Here is a 16,637-nt window from a genome sequence, read left to right as displayed (position 1 = left end):
AGAAAATATATGGTAACCGATCAACTTAATACATTAATTCAATTGAACAAGACCCGAGACAGTAAAAAATTTTGGCAGATCTAGAAAACTACAGCTTGAGAACCTTCCCATTGAATATTTATTTTGCCTTTTTTTCCTCTTAGATTTTCATGCTCTCAATTAGACTAAAATGACTGTTTAAATAAACATTAACTCATTTGGTTGCACTACCTGGAATAACAGCAAATAGAAACTTAAGTAAGCAAGATTTATCGATGTTTCCTCCACTTAAACAACAGAATTTTATCTTCTGTTAGGTTTTTACTCAAAAACTGACATAATTTTAATAAGTAGCTCTTGGTACCTCATGTATAATCACAGTAGCCAAAAACTTAAAGAGTTTCAGAATGACAAAAATAAAAGAAAATGCAAATACTGGTCTTGTATAATTTTTTGACAACTTCCAACTCAATTTTGGTATAAACAAAAATAGCTCTCAATATATTTGGAAAACCTGAGTAGTATCACTCCAAAATGCTCTCAGAGTGACTTCCCTCCATAGAACTACATTGTAGGACCACATTTCTAACTGTGAAGCCAGCACATTTGGTTGTTGGGTTGTAGTAAGTGTTCTCCACACAGTCAGCTGCTGCATATGTGACTGGGATGGAAGTTGTCATCTCTAGCTACAGCTATTACCCCTCCACACATACTAGGCTATTCCACTCGCCTTCCTCTTACTCCTTCTCTATAGAGGACAGATGAAGTTGCTTCACCAAATGGAAATTTTCAGCTCAAACAGGAGGAGCTGGGATTGAACACCCTTCACCTTCAATTTCCTGCCTACATTCCCTACCTCAAAGAGTCAGAGTGACCAGAGCCTGAAATAAACAGTACTCCAGTACTTTGAGTAGTGCCTCAAGTTCTCTTTCTGCCTCTCTCTCTCTCCTTTTAATTTTTTTTTTTAAAAGGTGTGAGGAGGGGTACTGCAGATTTTCAAATGTGTCTTCTTTCTGTCTCTTAGCTATTCGCTGTCTAGGAATAATCAACTTCTTATGCAGGATCCTCTGCACTATGCTACCACCGTATGAAAGAAATCCCTCCCTTCCCCAATGATACAAATGTTTAGACATGTGTGTCTTTCTTATAAAAAGAGTAGAAGCTGTTCTGGGGAATGAACTAATTGCTGTTGACCAAGACTTTCCTGGTAATTCTACTATTACCAAGTAACATTTTGACAGTTTCCATTTTGGCTAGTATCTTTTAATATTTTAATAGGCTGTCTGAAGTTTGTGTAGGACAGTCCATTTTTCAGCTGTGTGCAGCATTTCCTAGCTCTCAGTCTCACTACTTGGTTACATTTTCATTCCAGATTTACATGAAGCTGCAACTGATTTCTTACCCCTGACTCCTGGGATCTTCCCACTGAGTGATTCGTGTGTTGTGATTGACAAAATACACTCTGCCATTGCTGTCAGTTCTCTTTTCTGCAAAAATGCAAAAGGAAAAAAATTTCAATACCTGCTTAATGTATTGCTGAGACTACATAAAACGAAATAAATAAATAAAATCAATCAACAGACCCTGCCACAGCCTCTACTGTCTTCAGGTTTCTCTGCACCTCCTTTGCCTCAACATCTTTTTCCTTTCATTGACATTATTCCGTAACAGGCTATTCACAAACAGGAACCTGTCTTAATACTACTGACTGCTAACAGTCATACGAAACTGCACCATCCCCTATCCTTGGTGAAAAGCTGCACTTAATGGTGTTCATAGGTAAGTTCTTTATATCCCAATTCTTACCCTGAAAAGCTCAGCTATCTCTGCCTGCACTGCTTATACCAACAATCCTGACCACAAGAGAGATTCTGGGCATCATAACAACAATATAAACATTTGCGTGAAGGAAGTAGCTCATCACAGGAGATTTACCTTCACTAGATCTATTGGCCTACTGCTTGCACTTTTTAAAAAGGTTTTTCAGTATTTTTGCAAGTTAAAAATTTATATGGATTAAAATATTGATGAAGTTAAAATTTCCATCTTAAGATCCATTACTATGCTATTTATTTTTCAATTGTAGGAAAAATTAATTGGAAGAAAGAAAAAATGCAAGCTGTTTTCTCCACAGGAAATTCCAGTTTCTTCGATTATTGTGACATACCTTACAAGCAAAATAGACAGTAAACACAAAATAGGTAACAGACATATACACAAGTATCAAGAAAGTACAAGGGCTTCATATTCAAATTATGAGCAGGGAATAAAAAAAGATCAATGCATTTTCCAAGAAAATACATTTATATTTTCTCTCAGATAGTTTAGTGTATGCTCATGATTGAACAAAGCTTATTAAGTGCCCCAGCTTGGTCTTCTGTGCCATTCTGAAGCTCTTTATGCAATTTTTATTTAGTGTTGCAAGAGAAATACAGAATATAGAATACAAATGACAAAAACAGGCCAAAATCTGACTACCCCGGGTAAAAAGCTTCAGTTTACAAGAGAAGTCTGGAAGTAGACACTTGTCTATGAGAGTTACACTGATAGCAGAATTCAACACGATGTGGAAACTCAGTTTTGTTGTTTCCTGGGCAATGCCAGCCTAAAGAAATTTCTTTGAAATGTTATATAAGTTATGCAACAGAGCACAGGTGAGGGGAACAACAATTTTATGGTATGAAATTGCATCAATACCAGAACTAAAAATCCAAATGTTATGTCTGAAAAACAAACAAGCCAAAAACCCAGGTCTAATTCTGCCAAGTAATTACTTGCTTTGAGATTATACAATTCTGAGAACTTTGCCTATGTATCATGAAACTTGAATTCTCATACCTGCTTGATAGTCACACCAGAAATTAGTTTTACACTTACATTTTTGTACACCTCTGTGCTAGTTTTGGTTGGGGTAGAGCTAATTTTCTTCATAGTAGCTAGTACGGGGCTATGTTTTGGATTTGTGCTGAAAACAGTGTTGATAACACAGGGATGTTTTAGTTACTGCTGAGCAGTGCTTACGCAGAGTCAAGGCCTTTTCTGCCTCTCACCCCACCCCACCAGCGAGCAGGCTGGGGGTGCACAAGGAGTCGGGAGGGGGCACAGCCAGGACAGCTGACCCCAGCTGACCACAGGGCTGTCCCACACCATATGGCATCATGCTCAGCATATAAAGCTGGGGGAAGAAGGAGGAAGGGGGGGACGTTCGCAGTGATGGCGTTTGTCTCCCCAAGTAACCGTTACGCGTGATGGAGCCCTGCTTTCCTGGAGATGGCTGAGCACCTGCCTGCCCATGGGAAGTAGTGAATGAATTCCTTGTTTGGCTTTGCTTGTGTGCGCGGCTTCTGCTTTACCTGTTAAACTTCCTTTATCTCAACCCACAAGTTTTCTCACTTTTACCCTTCTGATTCTCTCCCCCATCCCACCAGGGGGGAGTGAACCAGCAGCTGTGTGGTGCTTAGTTGCTGGCTGGGGTTAAACCATCACACACACACACACGAACACACACACCCCTTATATGAACAGTACATTGTTAACCCTGGAAAGTACAAACCCAAATTTATTCCAGGGAGAGGGGCAAGTCAAGAAGTTGTTAGTTGTCATTATAAAAAAACATTTTCAGACCAACAATACCCTCTAGGAATTGGCTTGGAGAGAGAATTTGGCAGTCTGATTTAGAGGGGATTTAGAGTCTGATTTGGCAGGAACGGGATAGGGGGCAGGGGAATCTTCACTAATCAAAGTAGTAAAAAAAGGATGACAGTGTGAAAGAAGCTATTATGATAGTTACAGGGTGTAAACCAGAATACTTTATAGTTTCTAATCTACTTTGAAATTGCACATCCTTGTCAGGACTCTGTTTTAACAGCACATTTGATTAGATTTAAAAGATTTTTAATCCAGATTTTCATTTTAAAAAACTAGCCTAGAACAGCTGACAAAATAATTTGGCAGAAGTATGCTTTAATGTTTAATTACATTGCATTACAAAACACTTTCAAGTCAGTCTTACCCCATCCATGTGGCAGGGGGCCAAGAGGATCAAACTCTTTGTTCTGTGTGGATGAAAAGTCCTGGTTCTGCAAGTCACACAAACAAATGGCGCATTAATGACTAGTCATTTGCTTTCCAGATGTTCTACCACAGCCATCATGAATTATTGAAGTAAATGCATTTTTGTTAATGTTACATATAAGCAAAGATGCCAGCGATTTATTTTTCTCCACATAGGAGGCCTATTTTACAGACCTTGGCATGCTTAATTAACTATACTGCCAAGAAAATTATTCTTTGTTTAGTGCCCCTGCCTACGCAGAAGGGAAATTAGTACAGTAGCACCCAAAACAATGAGAAAATAAACCGCTTCATTCCTGCATTCAGTACAGTTCTCCCGACCACTGTTTATGTGGTCCATTATTATTCTCTACACATACAGCAAATTTAGAATGTACACCATTCTTGATAAACTTGTAGCATGAGTCAGAGTTATCTAAAGTCTACTATTCAGAGGTAAACAATGGATGTAAAATTCTGGAAGAATTATTTTTAATTTCCCTGCTTTCATAACATTAATTGTGCATATTTCATTTTACCGAAAGCAGAAATACATGTCCTGTGAGACTGCTTACTTTCCAGGTCTTTGGCCAAGCCAATACAAGACACAATAAAAGTAAACCAGCTTATTACTAAGCTGTAGTTTGTTTTGAAACATGGCTTTTATCAATATTGTACATAAATTTTATCGAAGAACTCCACCTATATTTAGCTGACAAATAAAAAAAAAAAATATGTGCTGCCTCCAGTCATTGCAAGGACATGAACTAAGGTTACCAATTATTACTTCCTGCCATGCTACACACACAAAGATACTATATTATCATAAAGAATAAACCATAGCAAAGCCTGGTATCTTTATAGAGAAGTCACCCACAAACATGCCCAAAACCCAAATACGTATATATTTTCAATATGCAGAAGAGAGACTAATGCATTTAAAATTTGAAAAAGAGACCTCTCTTACTTAACCTTTATAGTAATCATTATATTCCTTACCCCATAAATAAATCTCTGGTTAAATTGCTGCATAGCTCCTTGAAGCTGACTGCGCTGAAGCTGCCACTGCTCATAGTTTCGGACAGACTCTAGTGTTGGTCTCTGCCACGTTGTTGTTCTAGTGAAGTGGTCAACATAATAAATTCTCCCCATGTTGTCAACTCGTCGCTCCCAGCTTTTGAAAAAAATTACAAGCAACAGTTCTCAATAGCAGACACTTTAAAGGGCTCAGAAGCACTTTCAGTTAGACAGGCAGTATGTTGGAAGTGGATATAAAGCATGGGCTCATCAGCAGACATTTTTCTCTCCTTTTCCTCTCCACTAAAACTATGTAAGAGCTAAAATTGTTTGATGAGAATCATTTTTGTCACACACTATACCAAGTCAGACTCATTCCATTTACTGTAATTCCAGGATTTTTTGAAATAGTTTTCAAGAGCTACACAAACCACTGTCAGTACTATACTGTCATTACTGCATTTATCCTGCCCAACCCATGCAACAATAGTCTGCTGGTTTCTTCTAAAAAGACAGCACATACCCTGAGAGTTGGGCTGTACAATGCAAGATTTCCTCACACTCTAATTTGGCAGAAAAGGAAGGTGTGGGCACAGGGTTTTTGTTTGTTTTTTGTTTTGGTTTGGGTTGGGGGTTTTTTGTTTGTTTTTTGTTTGTTTGGTTTTTTTTTTAATTAATTTTCAGTTCATATGAAATCAGTACTATTTACAAAACTTGAGTGAAAACACTACCATTCTGAATAAGTTTAAGTAATACACTAGTCAATCCTTTCAGAGAGTTCAAAATAAATTGAATATGACAGGTGGGTTCCCTTTATGAGAACCACTTCAGTATGAATGAAGTGCTACAGAATAATTCTTATGTTTTTCTTACTTTTTTTTCTTACTTTTTTTTTCTTTCTTACTTTTTTTTTTAAATAAGAAACATAGAACAAACGTGAACACAACTTCCATGCAGAGACTAACATCACTGGCTGTTCTGATGCTAACAGCTGGAAAAACCTAATAACCAAAGCTGTTTTTTAAGAGCACAGTAAATTAGCAGCTGGGAACCCTGAGACAAGATCAAAGGATTGCAAACAGTAACCTCAGGATAAAGAGGTAACCAAGGGCATTCTTGCTTAAGCTGATAGTTACCTCAATCCCAAAATACTTTGCTGTGGTTTTGGTTCTCTCCTACAGTTGGGGGTGTCTACTGTCTTTAACTTAAATCCGTTCCTCAGTGAAGATGCACTTGCTTAATCTTTGACAGGAAATTCAGATTCTGTTATTTTTAACATTCAACTCTTTTACATACTATGTACTATGCATTTTTGCAGAATTCCTTGGAGACAACCTGAAGCAATTGTTTGCACTGGGTTCACATTTCTATTTACAAACATGCTTTCTAGCTTTAGTAAACTGTCAGTCAACTAATTTCTGAAAAATCCAGGTATCCTAGATAATTATATGACTTATCCTGGCTCACCTTGGAGGAAGAGGCTCTGGCCGATCCCACGTTGTTCTTTTTTCAACATGATCTACATAGTATACTCGACCATGTTGGTCTACTCTTTGCTCCCAACTGAAAATAAAACAATATTTTTATCTTCCTCCAGATCAAACTACTCCAATCATTCATCTACAGTATAAAGATGAGAAACGTTTGTTTTCATAAAACGCTTATTTCTAAATAAAATGCTTGAAACAAACATTTGATTCATGAGATGCACCAAAATGCTGCACAATATACAGTGGTACAATGTTCCTATTAACAGTATTTCTATGTCAACTAGAATACAAAAAAAGTTCTACATGACCACTTTTAGTTTCTGGGAAACTGAAGCCAAAATTCATGCCTACACATACAACTTTAGCAAGCAATGAAGCCAAGTTTTGTATTCAATATCAAGTATATCAATAACCTGTTGAACAGAATCATCTATAGAGCATAATCCTCTTTTAGAGTAACATTAATTCAATTTAAATCCTTAAAATATGTAAATTTTGCATAGATCACATATATGCAGAGTTTATCATAAGGGCACTGGTCACATTTTCTGCATATGCAGCATTTGGGATACCGACTTACCCCTGTATTTGCATCAAACGTAACATCGCAGGGAAAAAAGTATGCTAATTTGCCATTTCTGTTGAAATCAAAATGATAAAGCAACAACCGATGTTTTCAAGACTGCTTTTATATTTCACAGTTATCCTGTGAGTAAGAGAGGTAATTCAGACCTCTTCTACCTTTCGGTTCAACCTCCTGCAAATTAAGGCAGTTATGAAAACCTCCAAATTAATATCTGGGGCAACTTTTGTCATGCAGCAAAAGGCAGATGTTATGAATGTTTTGTTACACCTACTGTAAGTAAAATACAGTAAAACCAGAAATGATACCACAAAAAAACCAACCAAACAAAACCAAATCACTAAACTCGTACCCAGGTGGAAGAGGGCCTTGACTGACTGTAGTAAGTGCCTGAGGTGGAGGATTTACTGGCTGGACTTGTCTTGATACTGGAGGTGTGGTGAGTGCAGCAGTTGCAGGAGCTGTTGTTGCAGCTGTTGCCCCCTCAGGGCTCTGTTCTGAAGATGTATTTGCAGCTGTACCTGCCAGTGATCCTGCACTGGCCCCATCATTTTCTGTGGATACGGACGAAGAACCATTTACGCTTGCTATGATGTCAAAAACAGAAGGAAAAAAGCCTTTAACTGATATTTACCACCAATCTATTCTAGTTGTAAATCACAAAAGTAAACGTGCAAGAGCTGGTATTTCCAAGTGCACACATACAGCCACATTTTACAGCTTACATAAAAACTAAAAAGCAATTTTGTCTCACATTGTAAAAAATGCTTTAATCCAAGAACTGCCATCAATGGTGCAATTTTTATATTTCTGATAGAATAAATCATATTTACCAAAGCAAGTTCTCTGCATTCTGTAAATGCTAAACGATTATAAACAAAAAACCCCTTTCTTGCATTGATGAGTTAATTATTTTCCATTTATTTGGAATAATAATTTAAAAAGATAATAAGCATAAAATTTTCAAGAAGAGATTCAACATTGCATGGAAAGAAATTATGGGAATGGGAGGGGAATACGTACATTCTTTAAACTTTTTCATTTTTTTCTGAATGCCGTTTGGTGGGTGGGATTAAAAGTTGTATACAAGTCAGGCCTTATTACTGAACTACAGTGGATTAATCTTTTAAAGTAATTACTGTATCGCATTTTCCCATCCAGACTCAGCATTTATCAATTGTAATAATGAGACTACTGAAACAGACTGCAGTATACGGGGGTAAAAGAGCTACCCTAAAAACATCAACTAACTTTTCAGGACTACTTGTCTTAAAATTCTCTAGTTTTTAAATAATCAGATAAAATAAAAAAAAAAATCTATCCATTTCAGTGCAAAAGAGTAATGAATGTTTTAAGCGCTGCTATTTCACAGAATTTAACTAGAATTGTAGAAACAAATAACTAGTATTTCAAAACCCAGTATTATCAACTTGAGACGGTTCTGTGAGTCCTTCAGTAGATTGCATCTCAAGCCTCAAACTCAGTGGATGTCTTAGCGCAGTAGTAGCATTCACTTGTGTTCTTTCGGTCTCCACTATATGTAGCAGTATCACTGCAACCATTACTTAGCAGACATGGAAGGAAAAAATTTCTAATAATAGGAACAATAATTAAACAAAATGTACTGAATGCAAGCTAAAAAATAGTCCTTCGGAAATTATCCGCCAAAGAATTTACCACGAAAAAATGTAGTTAAAAATCAGCATCAGCAACAGCTATGTTCATTCAAAGAGTGTGCAGCTTTGAAATGAATGTCTGGCCCTAGAATACATACCAGCTACTGAAGCGGGTCTGCGGGGAGTGGGTGGAGGTGGTCTAGAAGGCCTGGGAGGTCTAGAAGGTTTGCAGTTTCCATTTGTGAGTAATGGAGAATCACTGCCATTAACAGTCTTGTTTTCATTGGGAGAAGCGTCTTCACAGCTTTCAAGGCCATTTGAGTTAGTCCTTTTGCAGGAAAAGACAGAAAGGAGAACTGTTCTAATAGTGTATGGATGACATTAAACTTTATGGAAGACACCAGAATGTAAGGTATGACTAGCTGAGATTCTCACATTCATAATAATTGTAAGAACCTATATGTCTGTATAAACATACTAACAGTTTATCTCCTGAGGTATATGAAACCTAAACTGATGAAAAGGTTGTGAAATAGATGTATATAACATATCTGTCGCTGATTTCTCCTCTCTCATTTCCCAACTCGATACACCTGCCTTTAGGCCCAGGCTCTGAATTCTGCTGCTGAGCTATTTCCGCCTGTGAACTCCGCTTGTCTCTAATCAGATGGGAAGCTTAAGACCTGAGAACAGCCTGTGTGCATTTGCTCCACAGGGCTAGCATACGCTCAGAACACACAGAATGCTTCAAATTTTTAGAAAAATTAATTACACATACACTATTTTTCCCCCTAAACTCAATTCTGGAAAGGGCTGGAGAATTTAGGACTAAACATTAAAGTTTTGACCAACATCTATGACTATAAGCTTCTCAACTTTACAAGAATTAAGAAACTAAATAGCAGTACTCACCCATTCTGTACTGTTCAGTTATACCTAGCAGTGTATTATTCTGATATATTTGTAGCTCCCTTAAGCAGAGTTACAGGTACCTACATCTTTACTTCTAAAGCATTTTATTTTCAGGATATGTTGAGCAAAATAAAAAGATTGTCAACTAAAATTTTAGTGGATTGACAGGTCAAGTACATAGGCTATCAGTAATAAAATCATAGGTTACAGTTTCAGCCCAGTACCTCTAAAATTACATTCCTTTAAATGTACACAAAATAAAAACCAGTAGGTAAGCCTAAGTAAATCACAAGTCATAGAAAATCAAGTACCATCATGTACATTTGACCTCAATATCATTGTCAAACACACTTTTGCTCTATACAAGGTGTGGTGCACATAATTCATACCATACCACACCAGCCCCAAAGTAAACGACTATGAAAGAGTGTACAAACCATTAGTGATCTGAAGTTTGTAAGAGCTATAGCCTAGGTTTTCTCAGTCCCAGAAAGCATACTGCTGTTGTTTGAATATTAAAGTCAAAAGTGTAACCTTTTATCTTTAGTGTATTTGACCAGTTGGCTTAAGGTATAACAACGCATATCAAAACATTATTATACATGTAACAATAACCACTGCTAGACATATTCCAGATCATTTACATGATCCTCAAAATGGACCTTTAATGAACACCAAAAACCCCACTGGTTGGTACTAAAACCAAACCAGCTATTATTACTACCATTATTATGCTATTACACACTCAGGCATTCTGAATACCCAAGCATGGAAACATTCTTCTGAGCATAAAAAGGGAAGAGAACAAAAATAAACTTTCATGGGAAGACTTTAGATGACATAGCTAAGAAAGTTACAATCTATTAAAAAAAAAGTGAAATTTAACTGAGCTACTCCTACTTATGTCATCCAAGAGCGCTGTGCATTGTACAGATCCTTAAAATACTTGTAGTACTAGGAACTAATTAAAGTGGCATGGTGCTCATCACCATCAAGTATGGTCACACTTTTATCCTACAAAGCAGCAGGGTACATAATCCGATATCGACCTTAAAACATTGCAACTGCTAGACAGCTTTTGGTATCTTCTTCACAAAGCTAAATATAATTTTGATACCTCCATGCTATAAAGCAAAACAGTGTAAAAATAACCAGTGCCATTTACTCACCAGTGGGATTATTTTTTTTTTTTAATATATATTTTACTTTGGTTAATCACTGGGAGAAGGATGAACAACACGAAGGGGAAAAAAAAAAAAAAAACCAACAAAACAAAAGATCAGCCAGGTATGGAGGCAAACTGAAGCTTGAAGATGGGGCTCACATAGGAAACAATTTAATATGTGAATGTACAATGGTAGAGTATTTTTGTTTAGGACATGCTCAGATCTTAGCAGATACTGTGGCAGGGCATACTCAGAAATTTTTAAATTGTCTTCTTTATAAAACATTTTCAATTCTCTTCTTTATAAAACAATTTGTCTTTCAAAACTGCAAACACTAAAAGGCAGTATAAAAAAAAAAAAGGAAAAAAGTCTTACCGTGTATCATTCCTTACTTTGGAGCTATCATTCTGTGTAGGACCTTAAATACCAGAAAGAAAAAGACAACAGAAGTATAAGCAACATTCTGAATCATTTCCAAGAAATCAAGTAGTCTAATGCTCACATTTCTTTCAAATGTGGAGGTGATACACTATGTGCTGCTTATCTACTGTCTTACTTCAAACCTGTATACATTTTGCATGTCTCTACATATATGTGTGTGTACACTTTTTTTTTTTTTTTTTAAAACGACTGCCACTGTGAATAATATTTTCACCTTATGGAAGATATAGCAGGATATCATTTGACTGCATGAATATTCCCAAACACACACAGTTCAACAACATTGTCTCCTGTCTTTGTAGCAGTATTAAGCAGTGTTCTCCATTCTTCAAGTGGAGCCGGCTTTTCATATTCTCTCCCTTTTCAATGATAACAGGCAGAGCAGGAAGGGCAACAACTTCTCTAAAATCTTCTCTCTGGTTGGCTAGCAAGCAACCACAGGGGCTTTGTTTTCTGAGGCTCTCTAGCCTGAACCCTTCTCTTTCTCTGTAAATTATTTAGCATAAAGGCATTCAAGCAGGTACAAAATATGGCTGCACTCCAAACAAAATTATAGCAGCTCAGCCTAGATTAGCAAATGTTTTGCAAGTGCTTATTCATCCAGCTTGGAAATATTTGCCTTTTTTGCTAGCATTTGCAATACTTGAACATGCAGCACAGAACTGCTCATTGATGTAGACAGCACAAATACTTTATTTCCATAGAATTAAACAAATGACATTAACAAAGAAATCAGTTATCAATTCTGATAGGAACTGCGTACAGATCTAAGCCAAAGGCAAGGATGTAGTCATGTAAAGGCTTATGATATTGTGCTGTTAGCAGGCTGTGTACAGAAGTGATTTTAATTCCAGAAACAGAAATCTTAACTTAAAAAGCTACTCAATAAACAATGTATTTGCCTGTAAGTACCTTTAGTCTGTACAATAAGAATGTGTTAGACTACTTTAAGATTTAACTCTTTCCTCATGTGCTCCACTCCCCTGATTATCTGGGAACCCTCTGCTGAACTTCCGGCTTGGTATGTCAACATGTCTTTACTGTCAAGCCCCAAACTGTATATAAGTACTCGACTCCACTACCGCATACCTCTTTCTACTTGCTAGTGCCTTTTTCTCAGTAGGTGAATTTCAGGAAATGGAAGAAAGCACAGACAATACCCAAGTATTGCATAAGAGGAAACTTTGTTACTTTCACTGGGTATTTCTATCAACACACCTCAGCCCTGCTCTACAAGCCCCACACAGTCCCAGCATTTGGCTTTTATTTAACAAAAAAAGAAAAAATCCCACATCATCAGATCACGTGCTTGATCCCTTTAACAAGATGCAAAGAAAGATGGACTAAAAGCTTTAAGAAGTGCGTTAAGTCAATTTTCCTATGATACTTAGGTGGAATCTCATAGCAACCTCCTCCAGTCCTTTTAAAGAAAAACCAGAAGCCTAAAAATTGCCAATTAACTGCTTAGCTAGTTGCTACAGCAGACAGTCTCTCCAATGCTGCCTTCTGGAGAAATAACCTCTTATCTATTTCTACTTTGCAATGTACAATACCCTCAGAAATGCTCCCTTGCCTGTCCTGCACCAATGGAATTAAAAACTCTTACTTTTTATTTTAGTGTCATTACACATTTTACACATAATCAAGATTTTCAATTAAAAATCATACTAGTTGTCTGAAACTGAAGACACTAACTAAACAGAACAGTGCATCCCTCTCTGCAGCACTCCACAGGGAACAAAATCTATGAAAACATTTATTTAAATGAGATATTTTAAGAAAAAACAAATATAAACCCATGTCTCCTAGTGAGCAGAACACTTATGATGATGATGATGATATCAAACTAACTTATTTTAGATTCTTTTCTGTTTATGATGTTATTAAACATTCAGGGAAGCTAGAGGCTTTCTTTAAAGTTTGGGACTGCTAGATATAAATTAGCAAAGTCCAGAAAATAAAGATGCTGATCTTATTTTCGTTACAGTAAGGCTGAAAATCTTCACTGTGGACTATGACTCCACCTCAAATAAAAATGCATAAGAGTTCTGGTCTCTACAAACAGAAGTTATAGAAACGGCTGTTATTATGATTATTAAAACATTGTGTTAAAGCTTCCAGAAAAAAAAAGCTTTGTATACCAAATATTATGTAGAGGGCACATTTGACTTGAAAGTTACTTACTTCTTGTACTTGAGGCATCACCATTGGTTAGGAGCTCAGGATCTACCTGCATCCCATCTAGACAGACAGATAAATCCCCTACCACTTCTGCTGGTTCTCTGTCACCAACAAGATGCAATGTCACCACAACCTGCTCAACTGAAAAAGTACAGAAAAGAATGGGAGTTTATCTTAACACATGACAAAAACGTGCATTTTCTTCAAGAAGGCAATCACAGACCACAGTGATCAAGGGGGAAAAAACAACAACAACAACAACCCAAAAAACACAACCAAACCAAAGCCCGGTACTACAGCTCTGTCTCTCCAAAATTTTTTCAGTTTTGTGTGGTAAAACCAATCATTTCCAGATGTCAGTAAAAAGTTATTATTTCCACAAAAAGGGGAAAACTGGAGCATAAGCTTGTTGCTGCCTAATGAAAGGATTATCATTACAGCAGAGACTGAGTCTCACACTTCTGCCCACGCTTCTAAAGCAATTAATACTCCTGTCCTCAAAAACCTATACTTAGGAAATGTAATTCACCTTATTCTTCATACAGAGCAGATATCAATTCTATCTTCCGCTTAAAATATTTCACATTTATCTAATGACATCAAGATTTGCATTTAGAATGTGAAGATTTTGCATCATATCCCCAGACGAAAGGTATTTTCAGGGTAAATAACTGTTTTCCAGTGAAACAGAACTGCAAATAAACATTCTCGATGAAATGGTTTGAAACAAAATCCAGTGAATTACAGCAGCATATCTGGTGTCATACAGAACAATGTAGTTACTCAACGTAATTTTCACCCAGATTCAGCAGGACAGTAGCACGCTGTCAGGAGAACAGCTTATTACACTGCCATCAACATGATGCCTTTACAATGCCTACCTCTGAAAGTCCAGAAGCAAACACTTCTTTAAAGGACAGAACGTAAGTATGACAGCACAAAGCTATATGCTGTAGCAACACAAATTCTCTAACGGGTGTGTAGAATTTTATATTTCTCTTTCAAGCTTCACAGGATGCACATACTGCCTAAAGGCTAACTAGTTCTAAGATGCATGAAATAATACAACATATCCCTGTAACACTATTTAGAACAAAAATAACTTTACACATTTCCTGGTTTAGCACCAGGAACATATCAGAGTTTTCATTTTTAAGCTATATAAAAGGAAACACTCTTTTCCTTAATTAGGCTTTCACTCTTGCTCATACTAACAAAGTGAAAAATACCATGCTTTCAATGACACCGTAGCAGACTGTGTATAACGAAAAAGGATTACACTGAAAAAGGAGGGGGAAGCTCATAAGTGCAATCTGTAGCAACAAAAGGAATTCTTAGGGGCCACCTACAGAGTTGCACACAGTACTCATTAACAGACAATTCCTGACAAATCCTACAGCATTCCAAGGTATTGTTAATCTTACACTTACGTTTCATACTGTTTGATTTCAAAGTCTCATGAATATCCAGAGCAGCACTTCCCAGAAGGACATCAGATTTTAATGTTTGATGGCTCCAGACTCGAAAGTTTAATTTACTTACAGGCGTGACAATTCTGAAAAGAAAAAGTTGAGCAATGTGTAAGGGCATTTGTTGGCAGGGGAAGTGGGTGAACTGAGCAATCTACTTCAACTGTCACTTATAATTATTTAAAAACAAAGAAATAATGGTGGTAACATCAAACCATTTCTAATTATCACATTCTAGTATGCAGTCATGTTTATATGTCATGTAAATCAAGGCTGTTGCAAGACTGTGTATTTTTTATTATTACTATTTTAAGGAAAATATCTATAGAAAAACTACCAGCTCACACTCAGCATCTGAATGTAACCAGGATTAGAAAAAAAGACTGATTCTTGCAGGTTCATATTTCATGAGTGTTCAGCATTTGCGTACCTTGATGTGAGAATTTTTCATACAGAGAGAGAAGACAGCAAATTTGCTTTCTGAAGAGGTTATCAGAAAATTTTAGGACATCCCATAAAAAGGGAAGTACTCAGAAATACTAAAAATTATTTCAAGTCTTTTTAGAAGATGACTGGTCCCCTAGTAAGCTGGCACATACTTACATCATATTATGACAAAGAAGCAGGAATATATACAAAATTATTTAACATTTTACTAGTATACTTCTGGCTTCACAATGCATTTACTGAGAACAGGAGAACATGCTACATCTTCCATGGCTTAACAATTCAAAAATTTCCCTCACCATTTCTAGGAGTAGGATGTATTATTTCTACAGTGTGCTAATTTGATTATGTCCTTGGGAGAACTGGTTCCAGATCTACTACCAGAAAAGTCCCTTATAGACCCAACTACCACAACAATTTCTCTTCATTCCAAATCAAGTAATTCAAAGAATTATTCAACCATTTATTTCTACCCCCCCTTTCACTTCCCTGAGGCTTTTCTTAAATTTTTACTTGTTTTAGTGACACAAGAATCTGAACTTCATTCAAAGCATGGTGCCACAATCTGGAAAGATGCCTTCCATAGAGCAGGCACAGTACAGTGGCAATGTAAGCCTCTACATAGTTCAAACAAGAGTCAAAGTCCTCTCTGAAAAATCTAGTGCACTGGTAAGGTCATAAAACCACAATACTGTAGCCTCTGCCAAATACACAGACAGTTTGAATTTGTCAACCTGTGGCAGAGAAGGTAGATCTCTGCTCCTAGAAAAACCATCAGCAGAGTCACTCCCTAAACCTGAAAGCTCTTCATCAAGGATTACCTATGCGGCAAGACCCTCCACTCCCAGATCTAGGCCAGCAGTTCTGTACTGGGAGAGCCCCTTACTGGAGAAGAAACACATGCAAACAGAAATATTTTCTGCCACAGCAGTTACTTAGCCTTCCTCCCTCTAGCCCCAAAACAACCTGAATCAAACCATGCTCATTTCAAAACTGCTAAATCTCACCAAACATTTTGCAGCAAGATGATGACAGCTGAAATAGTGTATGTGATCAGACAAATCTTGGAGAATAAAAGAACTCTCCCAGTGATAAGAAAAACCTAAAAGCCTAGATTTTTCTTTTTCCTTCTTAAAAGTATTCTGACAACATCAGAAAGATAAGCATCACAAAATAGCTGATATTACAATTACGAATAGGCTCACAAAACTTTTTTTTCCTAGAAAGTTGCTTACAAGTAAAATATTCACCTGCCCCTCATGCTCCCTTGAGTTTTGAGAAGC

General features: G+C 36.8%; 1 protein-coding gene across 7 annotated transcripts in view; it reads right to left on the bottom strand.

The window, feature by feature from the left end:
- The window catches only part of ITCH (itchy E3 ubiquitin protein ligase), a 63,614-nt gene that overhangs the window by 16,945 nt on the left and 30,032 nt on the right, over window positions 1-16,637 (bottom strand). For 6 of the 7 annotated variants that reach the window (XR_014229695.1, XM_082326333.1, XM_082326331.1 and 3 more), the window contains 9 exons: window positions 14,869-14,993; window positions 13,442-13,579; window positions 11,192-11,234; window positions 8,897-9,066; window positions 7,475-7,709; window positions 6,517-6,612; window positions 5,032-5,206; window positions 3,992-4,058; window positions 1,382-1,466 (listed from right to left, as the gene is read on the bottom strand). Coding sequence is in view for 6 of the 7 variants with exons in the window: in XM_082326333.1 (XP_082182459.1) it covers window positions 1,382-1,466; window positions 3,992-4,058; window positions 5,032-5,206; window positions 6,517-6,612; window positions 7,475-7,709; window positions 8,897-9,066; window positions 11,192-11,234; window positions 13,442-13,579; window positions 14,869-14,993 (1,134 nt within the window). In the remaining variant the exon portion in view is untranslated. The remainder of the gene's footprint in view (window positions 1-1,381; window positions 1,467-3,991; window positions 4,059-5,031; window positions 5,207-6,516; window positions 6,613-7,474; window positions 7,710-8,896; window positions 9,067-11,191; window positions 11,235-13,441; window positions 13,580-14,868; window positions 14,994-16,637) is intronic. The other variant, XM_082326334.1, reaches the window with a different exon arrangement.

The sequence above is a fragment of the Platalea leucorodia genome (assembly GCF_965183815.1).
Source record: "Platalea leucorodia genome assembly, chromosome: 13".
Classification (NCBI taxonomy): domain Eukaryota; kingdom Metazoa; phylum Chordata; class Aves; order Pelecaniformes; family Threskiornithidae; genus Platalea; species Platalea leucorodia.
This window is presented reverse-complemented; position numbering and strand designations above follow the sequence as displayed.